Genomic DNA, 23982 nt, shown 5'->3' on the forward strand with positions numbered 1-23982 from the left:
CAAAGGGTTTAAACTTTAAAGGCGGAAATGGAAGTGCTCTCTATTTTTTTTTAGTTAGCAGGAATGGGCGCCTTTATAGATGCAAAATTGACCGATGAGTGATGTGTTATCTCGCAATGGATTGTTGGTGTAGAATCAAACTCCGCAATCTGCCATCTTCGCCTTATCTCCACTCAGGTAAATTTAACTCTTCTAATTTCAATATACACGATTCATGTCGCTGAACGCACCGATTCAATTCTTCTCATTTGTATATTTCTGTAAATTTTCCAAAAAGTCATTTATTCGTTAACAATTTCAATTGGGTTTTAGATTTCTTCTTGTTTTCCACTGAATTTTGATGAAGAATTGAAGTTAGAAACACACACACACACACTTTTTCAACACCTTTTGTGTTCTTCTCAACTTGACAGCAGGAGGAGGGGGGAAGTTATTACAGCTAACGGGTGGTCAAAATTGTGCTTCGGACAATCTTTTATTAGTTAAGAAAAACTTGCAAGGAATTGTTGACATTTTCACTTGTGTTTTTATTTAGGTACGAAGTATGAACTCCCATACTTTCAAAGTGTTGTACCCACCAAATTATTTGCGGTATGTTTTTACAAATTTTTTTCACTGATTTCATACCTTCGACTTCTTCTGTCCCATGAAAATATTTGACTGTACACATAGTTTTATGTTGACTATCTGTCAAATGTCTATAGTGTACTGACTCTTAGGCCGGATTTGTTTCATTGGATGTTATGAAGTAGGACAAGTTTTTTAGGACAATTTCTTATACAAAGGATGAATCTTTTTTTATACGAACACCTTTGACAACCCCTACATGCAGCTGACAATTGCCCTTGCGGCATGGCATGGCATGGCGCATGATGCCTTAACGATCACCACCTCCTAGCTAGAACCCACAATCACTTAATTTCCTCCTTCGGTTGATCAATCACAACACAACTCTCCCTTTAGTTTCCTCCTCGGATGACTCACAAGAACCTTACTCTGGGATCTCGAATGCATTTTTTATGGTATTGATCTTGGTCTTCACCTCTATGCTTCCTACACCTGCAAACTCATCGCGTATTCTGATGCTGATTGGAGCCCCTTCACGAGCAGATCCACATCAGGCTACCGGGTTCACCTTGACGACAACCCACTATTTCTCACTCCAGAGTTAAGTGTCGAAGCCAACTATTGCACAGTTGCCAAATGCAGTTTTGAAATCATCTTCTTGAATTTCACTCATCAATTGTCAAAGCCATTATCGTGTACCACGACAATGTGAGTGCGGTCTATCTTCCCATCAATCCAATTCAACAACCGACTGAACATATTGAAATCGAACGTTCATTTCGTTAGTGGCAAGTGGCATCCGGTTGACATTCGTGTTTTTCATTTTTCATTGCCGCTTCAATATGCAGATATCTTCACCAAAGGCTCTCTCTCTGCTATTCACCAATTTTTGGTCCATTTTGAAAGTTTGATCTTCTTCCCACTATCAAATTGCAGGAGAATATTAGGATTTATTTTGTATTTGTTTCACTCGTATAGTTATTCCTTAGTCTTGTATAAATTGTGGCTTAGCCGGCTTGCACTCTTGTTGTGTGTGTGTGTATATATATATATATATATATATATATATATATATATATATATATATATATATATATATATATATAGGGCTGAGTTATTGTGAGAACTAAAATAAGCACGTGAACTTGCGAACTCATAATCAGCTCATTATTTTTCAAAACCAAAAACACCAATCTTCACCAAATGGTGCGTTTAAGCCATATCTAGGCTCGAAAAAATGATTTGAAATTTTTTTTATTCATTTTGGAAATTTGCATGTATGTAGTATGTACAATCAACAGTCATAACTGTTGATTGTGCTCATCAGCAGTCCATATGACTGTTGATTGTGCTAATCAACAGTCCATATGACTGTTGATTGTGCTCATCGGCATTTGGCAGTCCATATGACTGCTGATTTTGCATAAGTCCATATTTCCAAAAAAAACCCAAAGAGAAAAAATCGTCAATTTTTTTTAGCCTAGATATGGCTTAGACGCACTGTTTGGAGAAGACTGGCGTTTTTGGTTTTGAAAATGATGAGTTGGTTATGAGTTTGCAAGTTCATTAGTATACATATAAATATAGAAATCAACCAAATAAAAAAATGTTACAATTTTCGTGGGACAGAGGGAGAATACGTTTCAATTTAAGCTGACGATTTGTTTCTTATTTCATGCCTTCCGTTCACAGGGATTTCAAGCTAACGGAAGGGTTTATGCAAGTAAAAGCTCAGCTAAAAGGTTAAGGAAAGCAAAAGAACAACAAAAAATTGTGAACCCACAGCTAACCGAAGGTCCACCAGATGAACCCAATGGAGCTCCAGATAAAAAACCTTCTCCAGTTAATCCTATTAATAATTTGGAGTCATCGGCTTTAATTACTATTGCTTCTAGAAGTTCAGTTTTACAGGCATGCACCGTCACTTCTAGTTTAATAGCCTTTGGGGGCGTAATAATTCGACAGGTAAAATGTTAATTTTCACTCTCTTCAGTTCTTTATGATTAATTTAATAAAACTCATGATTATATATTATATAATTTTAACATAATTAGTAACCATATATAATTATATATATATATATCAACATCTTGTTGTAATGTGCAGGGTTCTCATTTGGCATCGTCACAAGGATGGCCTATAGTTGATTGCTCTTCCGAAATATCATGTAATGTTTGGTTTACTTCATATATCATTTAACATTTTTAGTTTGTTTTAAAATATATCTGATTGTGGGTCCCATCTACTGAGATGGGAATGGGACCCACAAAGCAGACAAGTGATTACTCACAATCTTTTTTGTGTGTACAGTTAATTTTGAGATGTGGCATCTGCAATTGGTTGCGGGTTTAGTCATACTCATATCCTCTTCTCGGTTCTTACTACTGAGGACATGGTCTGATTTTGCTGAGTCTAGCGAGGCATCCAATCAACAGGTCTAAATGCACAAAATAAAAATCTATTTATTGCATTTAACTCGTTTATTTATTTATTTATGGATCTAAACGTTAAATCATGCAGGTTCTAACATCACTACAGCCACTAGATTATGCATTTGTGGCATTTCTTCCCGGCATTAGCGAGGTCAGAATAGAGAAATTTGGTCGCTATTTTTTACACCATACTGTGGGGCCCATCCAAATATGTAAGTGGGATCCACAATCCCAGTAATATGATATAACAAAATAAAATTGATAATAATAAAACTAAAATATTTTAATTTCTTAGGAACTTTTTTTTCGAGGTGCGTTGCTTCCGCTTTTAGGAACCAACTTCATCAGTGCCACAGCAGTTGCTGCTTTATTTGGGATTTTGCATTTGGGAAATGGTCGAAAATTTTCCTTTGCAATTTGGTACACACTTGGTCTTTTTTTTTTTTAATTGAATTTTATTAATTTAAGTTTATAATTTTAATTTTTTGAAATTTAGGGCCACATTTGTTGGACTTGCTTATGGTTATTCCACGATCTTATCCTCCAGCCTTATTGTGCCCATGGCTTCTCATGCAATTAATAACTTGATAGGAGGTGTTATATGGCGCGTTTCACAACCTAATAATCAAAACAAAGAGGTATAAACACTTTTATATAAATTGACAAAAAAAAAATGATATGTAATTATCTGTTACGTTTCGATATATTTTATTAATAATATAAGACATGTTTATTGTTTTGAGTCTGTACTTGTAGATTTAGTATTCTCAGATCAAGCACTACACAAAATACATTATTCGATTAGGGTTAGGTAATGCATAGATTTGGTTTGTAAAATCACACATTTTGAGGGTGGTACAAACTTTTAATGCACAAAGTACAAGTAATTATCATATCATTATGGGACCAAATACCAATTACTTATGGGACATTTGGTTAGTATGGTGCCACGATTTCTATTGATCAAGGTACAAATTATTAATGCACAAAGTACAAGTTATTATCATATCATTTTATGGGACCATTTACTTTTGGTAAGTATGGTGACACGATTTCTATTAAGCAAGAAGTTTTAATGAACGAAGTACAAGTTATTATATGATTATCACATTTTGGGACCATTATTTACTATTTGGGACGTATGGCCTAGATAGCATAAACTTATTTAATGAAACTTGAACATGAAAACAAAGGAAAAAACATTACATTTATGAGGAAATGTGTAAATGGTTGAGATTTTAGTTTTATAATAATAATTTAAGATTGATGTGAAGTCGAACCTTGTTTTGATGCATAATAAATTTATTTTAAATTATGTAGGATTTGATGTTATATGTGAATATGGTTTTTGATTTATATTTTGGATCTTTTTATAACAACCAAACTGATGGAGATAGGTAGATAAAGAACTTTTGAGTTTGTAGAACCACGAAATTTTTATGCAAATAATAAATGTAGCAAGTTTGGTATTCGTTGGGGGCTTCGCTCACACAAATTTTGATGAAAGAAAAGTTTAAAGTTAAAGGGGCGAGTATGGTTGTATTGTGTAAGATATTAAAATATTATGAGATTCATGAATAGAAAACTAAATGTAATTAAGTTTATTCATTTTTGAACTATGGATGTATTCGATAAAACTATTTGTAAGTTGGTAATCCAAATTTGTAATTTTTATTTGTGTATGAATTTTGGCAAAAATACTTAGAAGCTTTTAAAACATGTAAACCTACATGAAAAACTTATCTAAAAGCTAGAAGCTTGCCTACTTGAATTAATTTTTTTTTTGTTGAAAGCTAGAAGCTTTTAATACAGAACGAAATTTTTTCATTTTTTGACTTAAAATGAAAACTCCGAAAACTAGGTGGTGGATCTAGGGATGTCAAAAAGTCTCGTGAGACCCTTAACCTATGGCCTCGATCCCATATGGGGATATTTGTTAAAAAAATTAGGGACGGGGACAGGGACAAAGTTAACTCCTGTTTTAATTTCAGAGACGGGGGTAGGCAGTCCCGTCTCGAACCCCCATGGGGGCCGTTAATATAGTATAGATATTTATATATATTAATTATATAAATATAATAAATATCAACAATGATTTTAAGCTTCCAAAAATCAACAAAACTCATGTTTTTAAGTTGTTAGTATAACGTTTTTGAGATGTGGTAACATTTTTGTTTTTAACATGTAAAATTTTGTTATAAATAACTATTTTTAACTCACAAAATAACTTCTTTATGCCCAAAGAACAACTTCTTTTAGCCTAATAAAAACAATATCCTAAAAATGGGGGCGGGGGCAGGGGTAATCCAGGAATTTGGGGACGGGGGCGGGGAATGGAGAAATTTCGGAGGTGGGGACGGAAGATGCAATCCTCATCCTCTTTGCCCCAATTGACATCCCTAGGTGAATCCACCCTAAATTTTATATGATTCATTCAATTATTCGAGTGCCATAAATTGCAGTAAAGGATCGTTTAATATAATAGAAGCTACCCTTTTCCTATATAATGAACCTACTAAATAATAAATAGGGCAATATGACATGCAATACTTTACCTAAGATAAAGGGCGACAATAAAGTAATTTAGATGGTCCATGCATGGTCACATGGTTCTACACTTCTACCCATTTTTGCTAACTATTAACTATGCAAGTTATTATTTTGTGGTGTTAATTATGAGAATCCCATGATGGAAGTTGTTATATCGTGGAATAAGTGCTAGTTCTTTTTTATTTCAAATACATAATATAATCACATATATAATTATTTCAACCAGTTAAAAGCTTTTGTAAATTTATTTCACAAAATTAAATGAGAAATTTTGCAAAATTGAAGGGGAATTCAAGCAATTTTGAAGAACTCTGAATTCACAAAACTAAATATCAAAATTAGTATCACCCAAGTTAAATTCAAAACAATAATTATCAAGCTTATGTATAATAGAATAAAAAAGATCGAATATATATGTTTGACTTCAAACAATAAATACCAAGATATAGAAGATTTCATATCATGAAATTTAAAGACATTTACAAAATATGTGGATAATCATGAAAAATATGATTTGGTTATTTTAGTGAATACACTATTATTTTTGTATTATAATATAATAAAATATATGTTATAATAGAATAAAAAAGATCGAATATATATGTTTGACTTCAAAAAAAGTCAAAGTGCTGTGTTTGGAAGTACATATAACAGGGCATTTCTTGGTGGTGGTAGAGAATCATGTAAAGTCTAAACCTTTCCTACTGATATATCATGCAACTTTCATGGCTTCTTTTCTTTTCTGCACTTGGTTTCCTTTCTCTTTTCAAACTCATTTTCACTCTCTTCAAATGGGTTTTCATCACTTTCTTCCGGCCACCCAAAAACCTCAAAAACTATGGTTCATGGGCTATCATCACTGGAGCCACCGACGGCATCGGCAAAGCCTTTTCCTTCCAACTAGCTCAAAATGGTCTTCACCTAATCTTGGTTAGTAGAAACCTATCCAAGCTTAAAGAAGTTTCTGATGAGATTGCATCAGTTCACCCAACCACCAAGATCAAGATTTTCACTGTCGATTTTTCTAGCGAAAATGTGGTGGCCGGAGTTAGGGAAATGCAGAAGGTGATTTCTAGTGAACAATTGGACGTGGGTGTTTTGGTGAATAATGTTGGGGTTACTTATCCCGCGGCTAGGTTTTTTCATGAGGTTGAAGAAGAAGTTTGGATGAATGTGATGAAAGTGAATGTGATAGCTACGACCTTGGTAACAAGAGCTGTGGTTGAAGGAATGGTTGAGAGGAAAAGAGGTGCCATTGTTAATATTGGTTCGGGTGCTGCCATTGTCGTACCTTCACATCCTCTCTATGCGATCTATGCTGCCAGCAAAGCGTAAGTTGATCTTTTATATATCTATTTCTTATTTTAATTCGATGCATGGTTCTCGCTTTCTGTTTTAAGATCAAATTAAAGGCATATATGCAAGGTTTTGAACACCGGACCAGAGACCGAACCAGCCGTCTTACCGGTTTGATGGTTTAGTTGGTCTAACCGGTTGGGTTGGTCTGAAAAACTGGATGATATCATAATCATACTCCCTCCGTCCCAAAATTATTGTCCACGGACAAAAAACACACAGATTATGGAAACATTAATTACCTCTAAATTTATACAATAAAATGACATTTGTGTCCTGCATTTAATGTTCCATTAAATGCTTAGTTTGTTAAGTAATAATGTGAGGGTATTTTAGTAAAAATGTTATTTATTTTTACAAGTAGACAATTATTTTAGGACAAACAAAAAATGAAAGATTGACTATAATTTTGGGATGGATGAAATATTATTATTAATTTTAATTATATAAAAAATACAAAAAAATGAAAATATATATATTTTTTAAAATTCCCGATTTTTACCGGTTCACATGACAACTGATTTTTTGGCCTCTAAGAAGTGGATCTAGGACCGGTTCCTAGTTGAACCGACATGTCCGGTCCGGTTTTTAAAACATGGCATATATGGTTTAAATTTGAGTTGATAAACATGCATTAGGGATGTTTTACGACCAAAATGAAAGTATGGTTTTGAGTAATGAAAACAAGTTATTTACGTACATGACACAAGGTGAGAAATGAAAAAAGTCGGTAAAAATGCATCAAGGAATACGTGAAACCCAAATTTGGGTATATATTGTGATAAATTAAGATTCTTAGTGATCAAATCTTATTAACAAATACTATAAGATAAACAAAAACGGTATACGAACGAAGATTTTCATTGATGGGGTGAACAAGTTAGCTCGATCGCCCAACTTAGTTTAATGTGGAAGTTGGAGTCATGCATTAAAAAATTAAAATGGTGGGTCACTTGTAAAGTGACCATGGAATGGTGTTTGAGTTTGAGGGTTGCAGGGGTCAAAATCAAATTCATAGTGATGGGCGAATGTAACCGAAGCATATGATAACACGGACCACATGCAAATTAAAACAAGGGTAGAATTGGAATAAACTTTGTATAAAAAAATATTATCTAATAGATCGAGTTTTATATTAATGATATATTAACTCGGTCGTTTTTATGTAATGATAGGTATGTTGATCAGCTTTCAAGGTCTTTATATGTGGAGTACAAGTCTCTTGGTATAGATGTTCAATGTCAAGTATGTACATGTTTATATATAATTAATCTTTTTTCTTGTACACTTAGTTATGCTAATTTGGTATCATTTGTGTATTTTTCCTATATGTAATGTTGTTCTAGGTGCCATTATATGTATCTACAAACATGGCATCACAAGTTGCATCGGTTGAGAAGTCATCTTTGTTCATACCAACAGCTGACGAGTACGTGAAGGCTGCAATTAGACAAATAGGATACAAATCTCGTTGCACGCCATATTGGGCTCACTCGGTTCAATGGTTCTTCGCTTCGTTGGCTCTTGATTCAATTCTTGACACATGGCGCCTTTCCATTGGCATTCGACGTAGGGGACAATTGGCATAGTAATTATACATTGAATTTGTATCTCAATCACTTGTTTGGATATTGTGGTCCTTGTCATATTATAATTAAGGGATTTGTGGGAACTGCATTCTGGAAGACTCTATTGTCTGAATCTTTCACAACGACCCAATGTTGATGTGAATGAATGAATTAAACTGAAATTCATAATATTTTAAAAGTTACAATATTGAATGAGTTGACTCAAGTTAGATTATAAAACTAATAGGTAACATGTGTAAAAGATAAAAAGTCTAGCTAAAGGAAAAATGTCAATGGTTTGGTTGGAGTTGGACAAATAATTTAAACGAGTTGAAAATTGTAACCTAAAATGTAATTTTTAATGCTTGTAAATTACTAAATCTTCTTGTTTGATAGCTTGGGTTTGAGGCTAAAATATACCCGAAGGGTGGTGAGAGCTCAATAGCTCATCGAAGTCGATCGAGAGGTGATTTTTCCACTTAAGGGTTTTGCAATTGAGAGGTGATTTTTCCACTTAATAAATTAACTCATCCACACATAAGATATAAAACTCTTATAACTATCATACAAGTAGTTAAAAATATGGATAAATTATTTTCTTAAATATAAAAATCACCTCCCAATTGCAAAACAACCAAACCCCATCTCTGTTCCCCTTATCCTTCTCTGATCGATCTCCGACATCAAAACCCTTAAGGTATATGTTAGCCTCAAACCCAGCCATTCAGACAAAAAGATTTAGTAATTTGCAAGCATTAAAAATTATATTTCAGGTGGCCCAACTCTTGTAACATTTCAGATTCGGGCCATTTCTTTGAAAGATGGTATGGTAGCCCAACTCGTGAAACATATAATCATTTCCCTGCCATATAATTTGCACTTATGTTTAACACAATTTTATATAATTAAGAAAAAAAAAATTGACTGTGACCAAATATAAAAAAATATTAGTTTTTATTTACTCGTTAGGATTTGTCTAAGTCCCACTCAATTTCCCATCTCTAATAAATTTGAAAATAATTTCCGATTTCTAAATGTTAATTATGAAACAAGTAGCTCAACTATACGGTAGTTAGGTCACTTGCAAATTATGTGGGTGAGAAATAGTTATGTACTTGAGGGGTCGGGCCACCATACCACGTTTCAAAGAAAAGGCCAGAATTTAAAATGTTACAACTTTATAAATTATCTATCTATATTATAGATGAAGAAGTACACATTTGGGATACATATTTTTTGAACTTAGAAATAAGGGTAAATTACATTTATCGTATTTAGTAATTTTTTATGTAAATGGTATAAGTTTTTTCAGAATCTAATGTTCATCTTATTTAAAAAAGTTTTTTTTGTCACATTGAATGAACATTGTTATTTAGGCCGTCATACTCATATATAATTTTTTCTTAACCCTTCTATATATTATTATGAACAACTATTGTTATATTAGGGCCTCACCACCACATCACATTTCCTCATCTGCGATGATCCCCTTTGGTGACTCTCACGGAGACCCTCACGCATCACTGAACACCTCCACCCCCAAAACACACACACACATACACATATTCACTCCCATAAATATTTGCAAACCCACCAAACCTCATCTCCATTTACATTCCCTTTCTTCTCGATCGATCTTCAATGAGCTGTCACCAAAACCTTACGGTAAATGTTGCCTCAAACCATCTATGCCATCTAGACAAGTTTTCAAGGGAGTAAAACACATTGATGAATCAAATCTTAATTTAATGGAAATTGCACCTGTCACACCCCCGCCGATGGCGGAAACGTCGGGCAGTGAGACGACATCATGGATCACAATCATTTGCATACATAGAATAAGGACAACAACAACATAACAGTAGATATATCATCACTTTAAATTGAATTACATTGATACTTGTTTAGCGCTACAATACTTTGATGCCTCCAACGCTAGACTGCTTAATATAACTGCTTCACAAATCTATAGGTGATTGTAACGACACAACTTTATTCCGTGAGCATAAGCTTCCATATCTTCTTTTCCTAAGAATACATACGTTTTGAAAGTGTAACAGCTCAAAAATCAGAGAAAATTTTTCATTTTAATATAAGGTTGCAATCATAAGTTCAATACCAAAATCCAATATGTAATCATAAAAAGTCATCAGAGTGTCAATAATAGGAAATGCGGAAAATAGTGGAGAGTGAATGCTGCGCCATCAAGCCGAGTCGTTCCCCTTAGAACCGGAAGTACCTGAAATCATAATACAAACTGTAAGCTAACGCTTAGTGAGTGTTCTCAAAATAAGACATATTAGTTATACCAATGGGTCCGCCATGGGGTTCATTCTAACCCAACACAAGTATGAGCCCCCGCCCTGGGGCCTCACATTGGGGTATATTTCAACCCAAACATGTTGCAACAGGCCCCGCCCTGGGTGTGTTTCAATCCGCTCACAACCTGAAACACACAACAACTAACATATTGCATAAACAGATAATGGGTCGGCCTTGGTGCCTTCGACAAGTACTACCTGGAAGAGACTTACATCGGTCTGCTGAAAATAATAATTGCTCAGCTACCAATCTCAAAAAATATCATGATATGCTACGAGCCTTGTTGGTGCCCCAGTATGTTGGTGACGAGGATATGAGGAGGACTCGTTATCACGATATGCTACGAGCTGACATCCGGGAGCATGTTAGCTTTTCGGCTTGCCCTACCTTGGACTCTATGATTGCCAGGACGAGGGAGAGGGAGATAGATTTGGAGCACATCCGGAAACGGAAATTAGAGGAGGGACAGACAGGAGGGGCTTCGGGGAAGAAGCCCAAAGGATCAGATGGTAGGCCGAAAGGCCAGTCAGGACCGAGCCGATGCAGGAAATGCGGCAGGTCGCACGAGGGGGCGTGCAGGATGGGATCATCAGGTTGCTACAAGTGCGGCAAGTCTGGGCACATTAGCAGGGATTGCACTGCTCCGGCAATAGTTATTCAGACATCAGAGTTAATGTGTTTCCACTGCAACCAGAGGGGCCACAAGAAGGCCAATTGCCCCCAGTTGACAGTTTCAGCGCCGGTGAAGGCGCCAGCTCCAGCGACCTTGCGGATCACGGATGGCCGGCAGGGCAAGGCAGAGGCTCCAGTGGTGAGGAGCCGAGCATTTCAGCTGACTGCCGAGGAGGCACGCACCGCACCCGATGTGGTGACGGGTATGATTCTTTCCCTCTATCTTATTTTTATGATGTTATGTTATGGATATGTATGCATTATGTTCGTTCCATGTGAACGACCTTCCAGTTCAGGTGTTATTCGACTCGGGTGCGTCCCGATCATTTGTTTCCCTTGCGCTTAGCAAGAAGTTTCATGAGTCATCAGGCGAGTTAGATTGCCCTTTGGAGGTGGAGATTGCTGATGATCGATCGGTGCGAGCATCGATGGTATTTCGAGATTGCGTGCTGCGTTTGTTTGAGGAGCGCTACTTGGTAGATTTGGTTCCCATTCTGTTGCGTGGGAACAAGGTGATTATAGGCATGGATTGGCTGAGCCCTAATGGGGCGGTGATAGATTGCGCGCAGCAGCTAGTGCGGGTCAGGACCCCAGGCGGGGGAGAGTTAGTAATTCATGGCGAGAGGCCGCAGTATGGACCTGCAATATGTTCAGCAGCGAGGGCGAGGCGCTACCTTCGGCAGGGATGCGCAGGATATGTCGCGTATGTGATGGATACCCGGGAGGCGGGTAAGGCGACAATGAGCGAGGTTCCGGTGGTCCGAGATTTTGCAGATGTTTTCCCGGAGGAGCTTCATGGGATACCTCCGGAGCGACAGGTGGAGTTCAGGATTGACCTTGTTCCTGGTGCGGCTCCGATAGCCAAGGCGTCGTATCGATTGGCTCCTCGTGAGATGCAGGAGTTGTCTACGTAGCTGCAGGAGCTGCTAGACAAGGGATTTATTCGCCCGAGCAGTTCGCCCTGGGGAGCCCCGATTCTGTTTGTGAAGAAGAAGGATGGGTCGCATCGGATGTGTATAGATTACCGAGAGCCGAACAAGGTAACGGTGAAGAACCGTTACCCGCTCCCAAGGATTGATGACCTCTTTGACCAGCTTCAGGGAGCATCTTGGTTCTCCAAGATTGATTTGCGTTCGGGTTATCATCAGATGAGGGTCAGGGAGGAGGATATGCAGAAGACCGCGTTTCGGACGCGCTATGGCCATTATGAGTTTGTGGTGATGCCGTTTGGGCTCACTAATGCTCCTGCCGCGTTCATGGACCTCATGAACCGCGTATGCAGACCGATGCTGGATCGATCTGTGATAGTCTTTATCGATGACATCTTGGTTTATTCCAAGACTCGGATGGAACATGAGGAGCATCTGAGAGAGATGTTGGAGACCCTGAGGAGGGAGAGCTTGTATGCCAAGTTCTCCAAGTGTGAGTTTTGGTTGCGCGAGGTGCAATTTCTTGGACACCTCGTCAACCAGAACGAGATTCTGGTCGATCCGGCCAAGGTCGAGGCCGTGATGAGATGGGAGGTTCCGAAGTCTCCATCTGAGATTCGGAGTTTCCTGGGATTGGCAGGCTACTATCGGAGATTTATTTAGGATTTCTCCAAGATAACCGTGCCCCTGACGCGGCTGACGAAGAAAGTCATGGTCTTTCGGTGGGGACCCGAGCAGCAGGCTGCATTTGAGACGCTGAGACAAAGATTGTGCGAGGCGCCGATCTTAGCCGTGCCAGAGGGCGTAGAGGATTTTGTGGTTTATTGTGATGCGTCCATTTCTGGGTTGGGCACGGTACTGATGCAGAGGGGGCATGTCATTGCCTACGCTTCGAGGCAGCTCAAGCCTCACGAGGCGAACTACCCGACGCATGATTTGGAGTTGGGGGCGGTGGTTTTTGCCCTCAAGATTTGGCGACATTACCTCTACGGGGTTCGATGTACCATCTACACGGACCCCAAGAGTTTGAGGTACCTCATGGGTTAGCCGAATCTGACATGAGGCAGCGTCGGTGGTTGGATGTGGTGAAGGATTATGATTGCGAGATCCTTTACCACCCGGGGAAGGCCAACGTGGCGGCCGATACGCTTAGCCGCAAGGCGGCGCCGATCAGGGACGCTTGCATGAGGATGACCGTGGTGACTCCCCTGTTGGAGCAAATCCAGGAGGCTCAACAGGAGGCTATCAAGGAGGAACATCGGAAGAGCGAGCGTGTGGTGGGTCAGGTTTCCTCCTTTGATTATGATAGCTGAGGACTATTGACATTACACCGTAGGGTGTGGGTGCCGTATCACAGAGGTGTGCGCCAGACTTTGATGGAGGAGGCGCACAAGTCCCGATTCTCTATTCATCCCGGGGCAACGAAGATGTATAGGGATCTTCGTCTAGATTATTGGTGGCCCTGCATGAATCGGGATGTGGCATGGTACATCGAGCGGTGTTTGACCTGCAGGAAGGTCAAGGCTGAACATCAGAGACCGCATGGCAAGATGCAGTCGTTGGATATTCCACTGTGGAAATGGGAAGATATCACGATGGATTTTATCACGAAGCTTCCCAGGACCGCACGTCGAGTGGATTCGATTTGGGTCATCGTGGATAGATTGACCAAGAGTGCTCATTTTATTTCGATTTAGGAGAGCATATCGGCCGAGAAATTGGCCGACATCTATATCAGGGAGATCGTGGCGCGGCACGGGGTGCCGGTATCGGTGATCTCGGACAGGGATGTGCGTTTTACTTCCAGATTTTGGAAGAGATTCCATGACGAGTTGGGCACTCGTCTGCATTTTAGCACCGCCTTTCACCCGCAGACGGATGGTCAGAGCGAGCGGACCATCCAGACTCTGGAGGATATGCTGCGGGCGTGCGTGCTAAACTTCGGTGGTAGCTGGGATACCTATCTTCCCCTAGCCGAGTTCTCATACAACAACAACTACCATGCGAGTATTGATCGTCCTCCATTTGAGATGTTGTACGGACGAAGGTGCAGGACCCCGATATGCTGGGGTGAAGTTGGCCAGAGAGTCATGGGGAGCACCGAAGTGGTGCTCAAGACGACCGAGAAGATCCAACAGGTTCGGAGCAGGCTTCAGACTGCTCAGAGTCGGCAGAAAAGTTACGCCGACAAGCATCGATCCGACTTGGAGTTTCAAGTCGGGGATATGGTTCTTCTGAAGCTGTCGCCTTGGAAAGGCGTCATTCGATTCAGGAAGCGGGGCAAGTTGGGCCCAAGATTCATCGGACCGTTCAGGGTTGTAGCCCGGGTGGGCAAGGTGGCGTATAGGTTGGATCTGTCAGCCGAGCTCAGCCAGATCCACAACACTTTCCATGTTTCTCAGCTGCGGAAGTGCGTAGTGGACGATTCAGCGGTAGTGTCGTTAGAGGATATTCAGGTCGATGACAGCCTGAATTATATTGAGCGCCCAGTCGCAATCCTCGACAGGAAGTCGAAGGAAATGCAGAACAAGAAAGTGGAGCTAGTGAAGGTGCAATGGCAACACCGCAAGGGTTCAGAATGGACTTCGAAGCCGGTGGATGAGATGATGGAGCATTACCCCGAGCTGTTTCAGGATCGAGCAGCAGACTTCGAGGACGAAGTCTAAAATAAGTGGGGGAGATTTGAAGCACCTGGTTCCTGGTACGTAAATCTTATTTGAGTATTTCTCTTCTTTTAGCCTTGGACTCGGCGAGTCACAGGTCCGACTCGCCGAGTAGATGCGGGACCCGGGACACGTTTAAGTTGTCGACTCGGCGAGTCCATATCCTAGACTCGGCGAGTCACAGTTGTTGGATGAAACCCTAAGTTTCAGGGGTTTGCACCCTATTTAAACAACATATCCGCCCCAACCTCGCCCCCATTCACCCTCAGAGCCCTATTTCTTTCTCTAGCCGTACTTCCTTGTGAGTTTGAAGTGTTTTTGTGGTATTCTTGAAGTTTTTGAGGGAAAAAGAAGAGGGAATCAAGAAGAGGAGAAGGAGGCCAAGCATCTCTGTGTCATTCCAACGTTTCCCCTAAGGTATAGCTCGTTTCCCCTCTGTTTTTAAGCTTATTGTCCCTTATAGCTCCATTAAAGTCCTTTTTGAGCCATTTTCAAGATTGTGTATGCTTGAGGGTTCGTAATAAGTTGATTGGCCTCTAGATCTAGGCAAGATTGAGCTCCAGGAGCTCAGATCTGTTAGCTTTATGGACCCATGTTGCTTGTTCACCCTAGATCTACCCTTTTGAGGCATTTTGAACCCTAAAATCCATATTGGTGAATATCTACATGTAAAGTTGGAAACTTTACGTGTGATTTGTGTCCTAGAAGCCCAGATCTGTGAATGACATGGACTGGAATCGAGCAGATCTGTGTATTTAGTGGGTGCATGGCAACGACTCGGCGAGTCGTTCATGTGACTCGGCGAGTCTGTTCGCGAGTCTCCGAGTTTGTCCCCTTTTCGTAGTGTCGAGTGAGTAGTGAGTCACGGGGTGTGACTCAGTGAGTCGGAAGCTGAACTCATCTATGGAGGTACTCGGCGAGTCAATGCCCTGACTCGACGAGTTCAAGGCAATCTCCTTAGATCAAGAACAGACTCGGCGAGTTGTTCATACAACTCGGCGAGTCTTAGCATAAGTGTTCATCGGATGAAGATGAACTCGACGAGTTGTTCATACAACTCGGCGAGTAGGATGAAGGACTTGAGTATCTGTTAAGAAGGAAAACTCGTCGAGTCGTTGCCTAACTCGACGAGTAGGAACGGGTTTCAGGGCAAACGTTTGGGTAGGGACTCGGCGAGTTGGAAAGCCAACTCGGCGAGTCGGGTCAACTAAAAGTTGACTCTGATTTTGACTTAGGTCATGATCAGGGGTAAAATGGTCATTTTACCCAAAGGACAGTTAGCAGTGTTTGATTGAGTATGTTGTGGGAATTGCAACCGGAGGATTTCCGTAGCAGTAGCAGCAGCAGTAGACAGTCAGTTCCCGCTCAGATCAGCAGCTACTTCGAGGTGAGTTACCTTCCAGTAGCGGTGGGTCTTCGGCTACAATGTCGGCCCACCAGTAGGAGTCGTATGTTAGATGATTGTCTTTGTGATATCATCTAGGTTGCTACTATCTGATATGTTATATGCTAGCATGATATGTTATATGTGATAATAGTAGAGTTCGGTTGTTAGGACCGGAGGGTAGTCAGACACCCCAGAAATGTCTGACAATACGTGATGATATGTTTGCATGCTGGCCTATTATGTTATATGCGATAGTGGTAGTAGGAGGGGACTAGTCCCCGAGGATCGGTTGTTAGGACCGATGGGTAGTCAGGACCCCAAAATGGCTTGACATGGGTAGTCAGCACCCCAAAATGGCTTGACATGGGTAGTCAGCACCCCAGAATGGCTTGACACGGGTAGTCGGCACCCCAGAATGGCCGTACCGGGTAGTCAGGCACCCAAGAATAGCCTGGCAGTGTGCGTGTTATTGTTTGTATGGTATGTGGTACGATGGGGGAACTCACTAAGCTTTGTGCTTACAGTTTACAGTTTTGGTTTCAGGTACCTCTTCGTCTAAGGGGAAGGAGCCGGCGTGGTAGCGGCACATCATGCATACACACTGGTTTCCGCACTTACGAGATTCTCTGGGATTTATACTCTGATATTTTGATGGTTGTATGATTTGGCTTTTAAACATGGTTTACGTTTTGTTATGGTTTGATCAAACAATGTTTTTAACTATTAATGTTTTCTAAAGTAATGTTTTTAAAAAGAAATTTTTGGTCTTAAATTTTGGGACGTTACGCTTATAAAACTACAAAATCATTGGTGATGGCTTGCTAGATTAGATGAACATTATCGGAGATACCGTCGTTAGAGGGGATGAAAAGATAGGTGGGAGGGGTGGGGATGGTGGGGCCAATGTATTTTTATAAAATTAAAAATAATAGATAATTAATAAAAAAAATATAAGGGTTAAAGAGTCTTTTTATATATTGTGGGAATGAAACATGAAAGAAAATATTTTTTATGATACCATCCAAATTAAATAGAAAAAATTAAAGACTAGATATAAAAACGACCCAAACTATATGGACCATTAACGTAATTTACAATTTTTTAATTAAAATGTTTTCTAAAAAATATAAAGAAGGGAAATTGAGTAATCTAACCACTTTTTAATGGTGTTTTTAAAAAAATAACCACAAAAGAAGTTTTTTTGAAAAATTACCACTCAGTCTGAACGACCTATTCCGGACCCGTATTTCGTAATTGATAAATAGGTGTAGGGATTCGACTCGGTAACGTGCTCCATGTAAATAACATTTCCAACCCATTTCGAAGTCACTCATTTCAGACTTCATTGCGAACAACATTTTGGATATCAGTCCAACTAAAAGCATGTCTCTTCTTTTAGCAATGAAGAGATTCAATTTTTATATGTATCCTTCCATTATCTTTAAAGTTATATGTCTTTATTTTAGACTATATGTTAAAAATAGATAATTTTGTTTATTTTGTATGATTTGATGCAATTATATATTTATTATTTGTTTTCCTTCGATTTTTAGTCGTTTTAAAGGTATTGTCGGATTACATATGAGTATATGTGTGGGATATCTTTAAAATATCATTATTCTAAAAAGTACGGAACGACTCTGAAATACGAAGATCATGTCCAAAATATGCAGAACATGTCGGGAATGCATAGAATTGATCAAGAATGATATTTTGAAATGTTGATTTGGAATTCTGTTCTGAAATGTCCTTCAGAAATATATATGTTGATCCAGATTTGGGTTCTAGAATGTCCTCCACAGCATATACTTAAGTCTGGAACATGCGACAAATGCCTAATTATAATTATTTTGACTGTAGCGTGACAGAACATACGAAGCGGTTGTAACTACAACTTGCAAGCCTGAACTCAACCGGTAAATTTTGTCCCGTTTACAAAACACACCACAACGTGCGACCATGTTTAGCGAATCTTGTTTTTGTGCTTATGTTAACATGTTGATGGGTGTCAAATATCACCCTTTACTCTCGAATTATCTTATGGGAAAGGAATACACTAGTTATCCTCGAGTTGACTTAGAGGAGCTTCTATTTCCGGTACACGACTATCAGGTTTGCTTTGACGTGAAAGTTTTTTTTGCCTTATTACCGACTTGCGATTCGGGGACTATTTCCACCCTACTTTGTCTTCGGTGCAGTTTAGACATCATGTATTTCCATTTGTGTTGCCTTCACGTTCAGTGAAAATGGATGACATTATGCACGTGTTCAATAACTTCATCAATTAGATGATGCAGACGTTGTGAGAGTCTCCCTACTGTATATACTAAAGTAGGTATTTTGTGGGAAATACCCTCGATAGCCAGTTACTGATGAATTTTTGCACCCATCTCTAGTTTAGACGAGTTTAACAGGAATACAATTCTTTATATTATATCAAATGATACATATACTTATTAAGTGCAATTGTTAACATAGGTACTCATGGGGTATAGTGATATGAGATTTCACTTACAAAAAGTTGTGTATTGTGTTTGATAAGATTGAGGAGCATTTGATCCCCATCGAGCCAAGTGTCGACAGTAAACATACATATACTACGCATGAATTTGTCTATGCATTTAAGGTATGTCCACTATGTTTCACAATAGTTTTTAAGCAACAAGTATTGTAACATTATTATGTTGGTTGGTTGTTTGACACCTTAATTTATAGATTTGGATCATGGAGACTTTTCCCAACAGTAGTATAATTGGTTCCTCTATACCGGGTGTTATCCCCCGGACAGTTGCATACCCTAGGATGAGGCGTTTACACGTTGTTGATTGTGTATGTATTCTTGATGTTAGAAATGTATGTATCTTCCTTTACCTTACAACTGATAACTTACTATGAGAAAATAACATAACATTAACACACACACACACACACAATAAACATATTCAATGATTTTTCGGGGTTTTGGGCCCCAGTTTTCTTATCTTCAAGTTCAGTATCATCCCTATCAAATTAAATGAAACTCTGAAAATGTTTAACTGACTCTCCTTGTGGAATTATATTACAATCATCGACCAACAACATTAGTTTTGTCTCATTATTTGCAGATTCATCAACATCAACCGTTGGAGAAGCATCATAAAAAAGTCTTACCTCTAAACCTAAAATCACCCTCATCTATAGAGGCATTGTAAAAAGGAAATGGTTGATTATCATAGGTAATAAATTACAAATTTGGTTACTTGCAGCACGAAAAGACTCATTGCCACCATAACAATTTTCCCCGGGAAATCATTGAATACCACTTTCCAACATTATTAACAACAAATAATTTATACTGTGTTTGGAGGCATACTATTAACAAAACTTAGAAAATATCTGACATCACTACCGTTAAGAATCAACATCACTATATTTGATCTAGGACATTAAAAAGACAGACGTATTTGATTAGAGTGTAAACTGAACTTGAAAGCAACCAATGTGATTAACCCAATGAAGTTGATATCAATGCTTATATCCACACCAAAACATGTGTAGTATGGAGAAATATATTATATAGATCCATCGATACGCTGCTATTGTCCTCTATTGGCTATTGGCACTCAAAAAAATCCATATACATGCTCATTCTTTTATATTACAAAAATTATTAAAGAACACTGCTTGTGGACGAATTAGGGAACAAAGACACAAACATAATGCATGTAGGATGTGGATGAACAAAGAACACAAATACCTCACTTTTAACAACTTCGTAAGGGTTATATATTCCGAAATACACTTTTCAGTGTAGAAAGTACAAGGGTCAAAAACCCCTTTTACGAAATTATAAAAAAAAAAATTCTCTGTCAAAAAAAAAATTATTATTAAAATATTCATTCATACAGATTAAATTAGTTAATTTCCCTGTCAAAAACCCCTTTTACGAAATTATCCCTGAAAACTTACCATGTGATTCTTGTTATCCATGTTTTGCTTGAAAACTCCGCCCTTGTCAAGATTTTATGGTTCCAACAAACCCCACAACCCTACTACTTTATGACGTATTTAATATCTGTGATTACAAAACCCATCTTTTAGATCCAATATTTTCCCCCAATTTCCAAATCAAACTCCAACAAAATGGTGCTCGAGTTCTTGGAGACCCTAAAAACACAGCCTTTATGGTTAAATTTCGTGTTTGTGTTAGGTTTTGTATCTGTCCTCAAGACTTCGACTTCAATCCTCAGATGGGTTTATGTTAATTTCTTTAGACCTTCGAAGAATCTCAAGAAATACGGATCATGGGCACTTGTTACTGGCTCCACAGATGGCATTGGCAAAGCTTTTGCCTTCGAATTAGCTAAAAAGGGTATTAACTTGATCTTAGTGGGTCGAAACCCTAGTAAACTAGAGGGTGTTTCATCTGAGATTAAATCGAAGTTCGACAAAACCCAAATCAAAGAAGTTGTTTTCGATCTCTCTGGTGATTTATCCGAAGGAATCAAGAAGATTAACGAAGAAATGGAAGGGTTAGATGTTGGTATATTGATCAATAATGCTGGGGTGTCATACCCTTACGCTAGGTTCTTCCATGAAGTTGATGATGAATTATTAAATAATTTGATTAAAGTCAATGTTGAAGCGACTACAAAAGTGACACAAGCTGTGTTACCTGGTATGGTGAAGAGAAAAAGGGGCGCAATTGTGAATATCGGTTCTGGTGCTGCTATTGTGATTCCATCTGATCCTCTTTATGCTGTTTATGCCGCTACTAAAGCGTAAGTTTTCATTTTTTTTTTCTTCCAAGTTTTGTTTTCAACATGGGGTCTTAATTCGTGCTAATTGATGTTTTTCTTCATTTGTTTAGGTATGTCGATCAGTTTTCGAGGTGTCTTTATGTGGAATACAAGAACAGTGGCATAGATGTGCAGTGTCAGGTAAATATTTACACTCTAAAATTTTAGAGAATTCTGAGTTGTTTAGATCTGTTTCTGTTTCTGTATGAATAAAAGGACATGATAGATTGATAGAATACTGTTTAAACACAGGTCCCATTGTATGTGGCAACAAAGATGGCATCCATCAAGAGATCTTCGTTCTTTGTGCCATCAGCAAGTGGATATGCAAAGGCAGGGTTAAGGTGGTTAGGGCACGAGCCTCGATGCACCCCCTACTGGCCACACTCTGTCATCTGGGCTTTGCTTTACTCCTTGCCTGAGGTTGCTGTTGATACTTGGCGTTATAATTTCTGTCTCAAAATCCGTAAAAGGGGACAACTTAAGGATTCCAGGAAGAAAGAGTGATGCCTATGATGATGATGATATTTGCTCTGTTTTAGCAGTGATTGCAGTTTCGTTTGTGCAATTTAGCATTCGTAGAATGATGGTGAAACTTTGATTCAAGAAGTTTTTGATATTTGGATAAAATTATTTTGTAACTTATATTGTACCTTTTGTCTTCTTGGTTGAATCCGGCTATTTGTTCAAGGATGATATGTTTGGTGTTTGAGATATAATCTTGATGCATGGGGTATCTTGTTTGCCTTTTCTTGTTAGGGTTTAAGCATTTAACAAACAATAAACGACTTAAAACAAGTAATGATGCAAATTGAAAAAATTTCTATAACTCAATTCACCTAAACACCTCATAATGCCACCTATAATTCTATGATTTATAGTTTTATAGTTTTATAGCTTCTACAGCATACAACTGAATATTTGTAGATAAAAAATCAAAAAGAAAAAAATTGTGAAAAGGAACTAAAATCCTGACCGTTGGATTGCGTTCGTTCTCCTAAAAACCACTTCAGTATCCAACCCGAATCCATCAACTTTCCTGGAGTAAAGAAAATCCGACCCATTAAACAACTTAATCAACGGCTCAACACTATATAAATCATTAGCAGAGTACTTATCCGACCGTCTGGATAACGCCACATGTAACACACAGATCCCACCAAGCTTCAACGTCCGCTGGATCTCCCCCACAAACTTTTCCGGGTACAATGCATGGTCAAACACATTCGAAAACTCAAAGTCAAAAGTCTCGTCATCGAACGGCTGACGATGAAAGTCACCTTGGATAACAAGAGGCGGGTAGGGTACCAGATCCAACCCGATAGAGTCACACACTCCGACCCGTTTCAAAGCCTCCACCTCTTGCCCGACCCTAGCTCCGACACAGAGAGCTTTGGATGAATTGGATAACAGGTTTTTGTGCTTTAGATCCGAAAAAAATTGTGTGAAAACACGAATTTTTCGGTCCCAATCTCGGGTGGTCCATATTTCTCGGAGCTTCGGGTTGGTGGTTTTCTGAAGTTGGTGGTGAATGTAATTGTCGTAGGAGGTGTATCTGGGTCGGATCTTGAGGGTGGAGCCACCGTGAACGTTGCCGCCGGAAATGGGTTTCTTGAGAAAGATGGTGGATTTTAGAGAGAGAAACACGAGACAGGATAAAGAGAGGACAAGACAGAGAAAGAAACATCTGGTTATTATTGATCCTGCTTGAGAGGACATCTCTCTCTCTCTCTCTCTCTATCTCTCTCTCTCTCTCTATCTCTCTCTCTCACACACACACACACAGATCCTTAAACTGTGTTTTTGTGTTGATTTCTCAGTGTAACTCTTTTTCTCTGTGTAAAGTGTTAAACTTCATCTCTTTCTCTATCTACATGTTGTGTTGTATATATGAATAACTGCTAGTTTATGCATGACAAGTGTGTGTTCTAGAGACAAAAAGAGAGAGAGAGAAGGGGAGAACGTAGATATACATACATACACATATATAGATGCATGGAGTTGGTTTTGATCGAAATGGCACCTTAATTTCTCCGAAAACTCTGCAAACCGAAGCATAGTATGTCGAGCAATACAAAGTAAGCCTGTTTTAACTAATTATAATAATAAAGAGAAAATGACAAAAGTAAGTATTTGTGATGTTTTTCTTACAAAAATAAGTTAAAATATAATAAAATTTCAATGCATATGACTACATATAGTTAATTTAGGGGAATTATATATCGTATATTTAAAGTATCTTAAATTGTTTTGTGTATCTCCCTACATGTATCTTTATGATTTCATAATTTATTAGAGTGAAGTATATAATAACACTCTTAATTTATCGTTATTTTATTTTTTATTTAATCTTTTAATTTTAATATTATAATACGTTAAATTTTACAACGTTAATTGAGAATCACTAAAAAAATCAGGGTCGTAAAAATCACAATTAATCTTTAGACGTTACCCGACCAACTAGAAAACGTTTATCGATTAATTAATGCTTACACAATGAGTAAAACAGGAATAAACGATATAATTTTAATATTTTGAAAAAGTTCTTATTTCAATAGAAACTATTTAATGAATGATTAGTTTTGTACTAATCATATTAATTTATTTTGTTATGATTATTAGTTACATTTAGGAAATTCTTTATGATAATAGTTATATTTAGTTTTTCAAAATTCAAAGAATTAGCAATTTATGGTCTCTCATTAATCATTTAACTCCAATCCATCAACTAACTAATATCGAGCGTTTTTTGTAATCT

The 23982-nt window shown here is 38.4% G+C and overlaps 4 protein-coding genes across 4 annotated transcripts; 3 read left to right on the forward strand and 1 right to left on the reverse strand.

Moving 5' to 3' along the window:
- Window positions 1-3741, forward strand: LOC145100943 (CAAX amino terminal protease family protein). The gene is made up of 8 exons (XM_079038087.1): window positions 1-177; window positions 536-591; window positions 2260-2532; window positions 2674-2734; window positions 2878-3002; window positions 3088-3150; window positions 3295-3419; window positions 3496-3741. Exons 1-8 carry the CDS (start codon window positions 102-104, stop codon window positions 3641-3643), a joined length of 927 nt encoding a protein of 308 aa, XP_078894213.1. The 5' UTR covers window positions 1-101; the 3' UTR covers window positions 3644-3741.
- Window positions 3742-6205: 2464 nt separating this feature from the next.
- Window positions 6206-8664, forward strand: KCR2 (beta-ketoacyl reductase 2). The gene is made up of 3 exons (XM_079038089.1): window positions 6206-6880; window positions 8081-8150; window positions 8252-8664. Exons 1-3 carry the CDS (start codon window positions 6264-6266, stop codon window positions 8492-8494), a joined length of 930 nt encoding a protein of 309 aa, XP_078894215.1. The 5' UTR covers window positions 6206-6263; the 3' UTR covers window positions 8495-8664.
- An 11799-nt stretch (window positions 8665-20463) lies between these two features.
- Window positions 20464-21943, forward strand: LOC145100946 (very-long-chain 3-oxoacyl-CoA reductase 1-like). The gene is made up of 3 exons (XM_079038091.1): window positions 20464-21206; window positions 21296-21365; window positions 21477-21943. Exons 1-3 carry the CDS (start codon window positions 20569-20571, stop codon window positions 21729-21731), a joined length of 963 nt encoding a protein of 320 aa, XP_078894217.1. The 5' UTR covers window positions 20464-20568; the 3' UTR covers window positions 21732-21943.
- Window positions 21944-22026: 83 nt separating this feature from the next.
- LOC145100947 (uncharacterized) lies at window positions 22027-23263 on the reverse strand. Its single transcript, XM_079038092.1, has one exon. The coding sequence runs from the start codon at window positions 22941-22943 to the stop codon at window positions 22188-22190; it is 756 nt and encodes a 251-aa protein (XP_078894218.1). The 5' UTR covers window positions 22944-23263; the 3' UTR covers window positions 22027-22187.
- Window positions 23264-23982: the final 719 nt, after the last annotated feature.

The sequence above is a fragment of the Lactuca serriola genome, chromosome 4, assembly GCF_051521515.1.
Source record: "Lactuca serriola cultivar US96UC23 chromosome 4, Lser_US96UC23_V15, whole genome shotgun sequence".
Taxonomy (NCBI): domain Eukaryota; kingdom Viridiplantae; phylum Streptophyta; class Magnoliopsida; order Asterales; family Asteraceae; genus Lactuca; species Lactuca serriola.

Bases quoted from the DNA above. Each gene is read 5' to 3' on its own strand.
- LOC145100943 (XM_079038087.1), top strand. From the start codon at position 102: ATGTGTTATCTCGCAATGGATTGTTGGTGTAGAATCAAACTCCGCAAT. The intron at 2,735-2,877 runs GTAATGTTTGGT...TTGTGTGTACAG, and splicing joins TTGCTCTTCCGAAATATCAT to TTAATTTTGAGATGTGGCAT. The intron at 3,151-3,294 runs GTCAGAATAGAG...TTAATTTCTTAG, and splicing joins TTCTTCCCGGCATTAGCGAG to GAACTTTTTTTTCGAGGTGC.
- KCR2 (XM_079038089.1), top strand. From the start codon at position 6,264: ATGCAACTTTCATGGCTTCTTTTCTTTTCTGCACTTGGTTTCCTTTCT. The intron at 6,881-8,080 runs GTAAGTTGATCT...ATGTAATGATAG, and splicing joins ATCTATGCTGCCAGCAAAGC to GTATGTTGATCAGCTTTCAA. The intron at 8,151-8,251 runs GTATGTACATGT...ATGTTGTTCTAG, and splicing joins GTATAGATGTTCAATGTCAA to GTGCCATTATATGTATCTAC.
- LOC145100946 (XM_079038091.1), top strand. From the start codon at position 20,569: ATGGTGCTCGAGTTCTTGGAGACCCTAAAAACACAGCCTTTATGGTTA. The intron at 21,207-21,295 runs GTAAGTTTTCAT...TCATTTGTTTAG, and splicing joins GTTTATGCCGCTACTAAAGC to GTATGTCGATCAGTTTTCGA. The intron at 21,366-21,476 runs GTAAATATTTAC...GTTTAAACACAG, and splicing joins GCATAGATGTGCAGTGTCAG to GTCCCATTGTATGTGGCAAC.
- LOC145100947 (XM_079038092.1), bottom strand. From the start codon at position 22,943: ATGTCCTCTCAAGCAGGATCAATAATAACCAGATGTTTCTTTCTCTGT.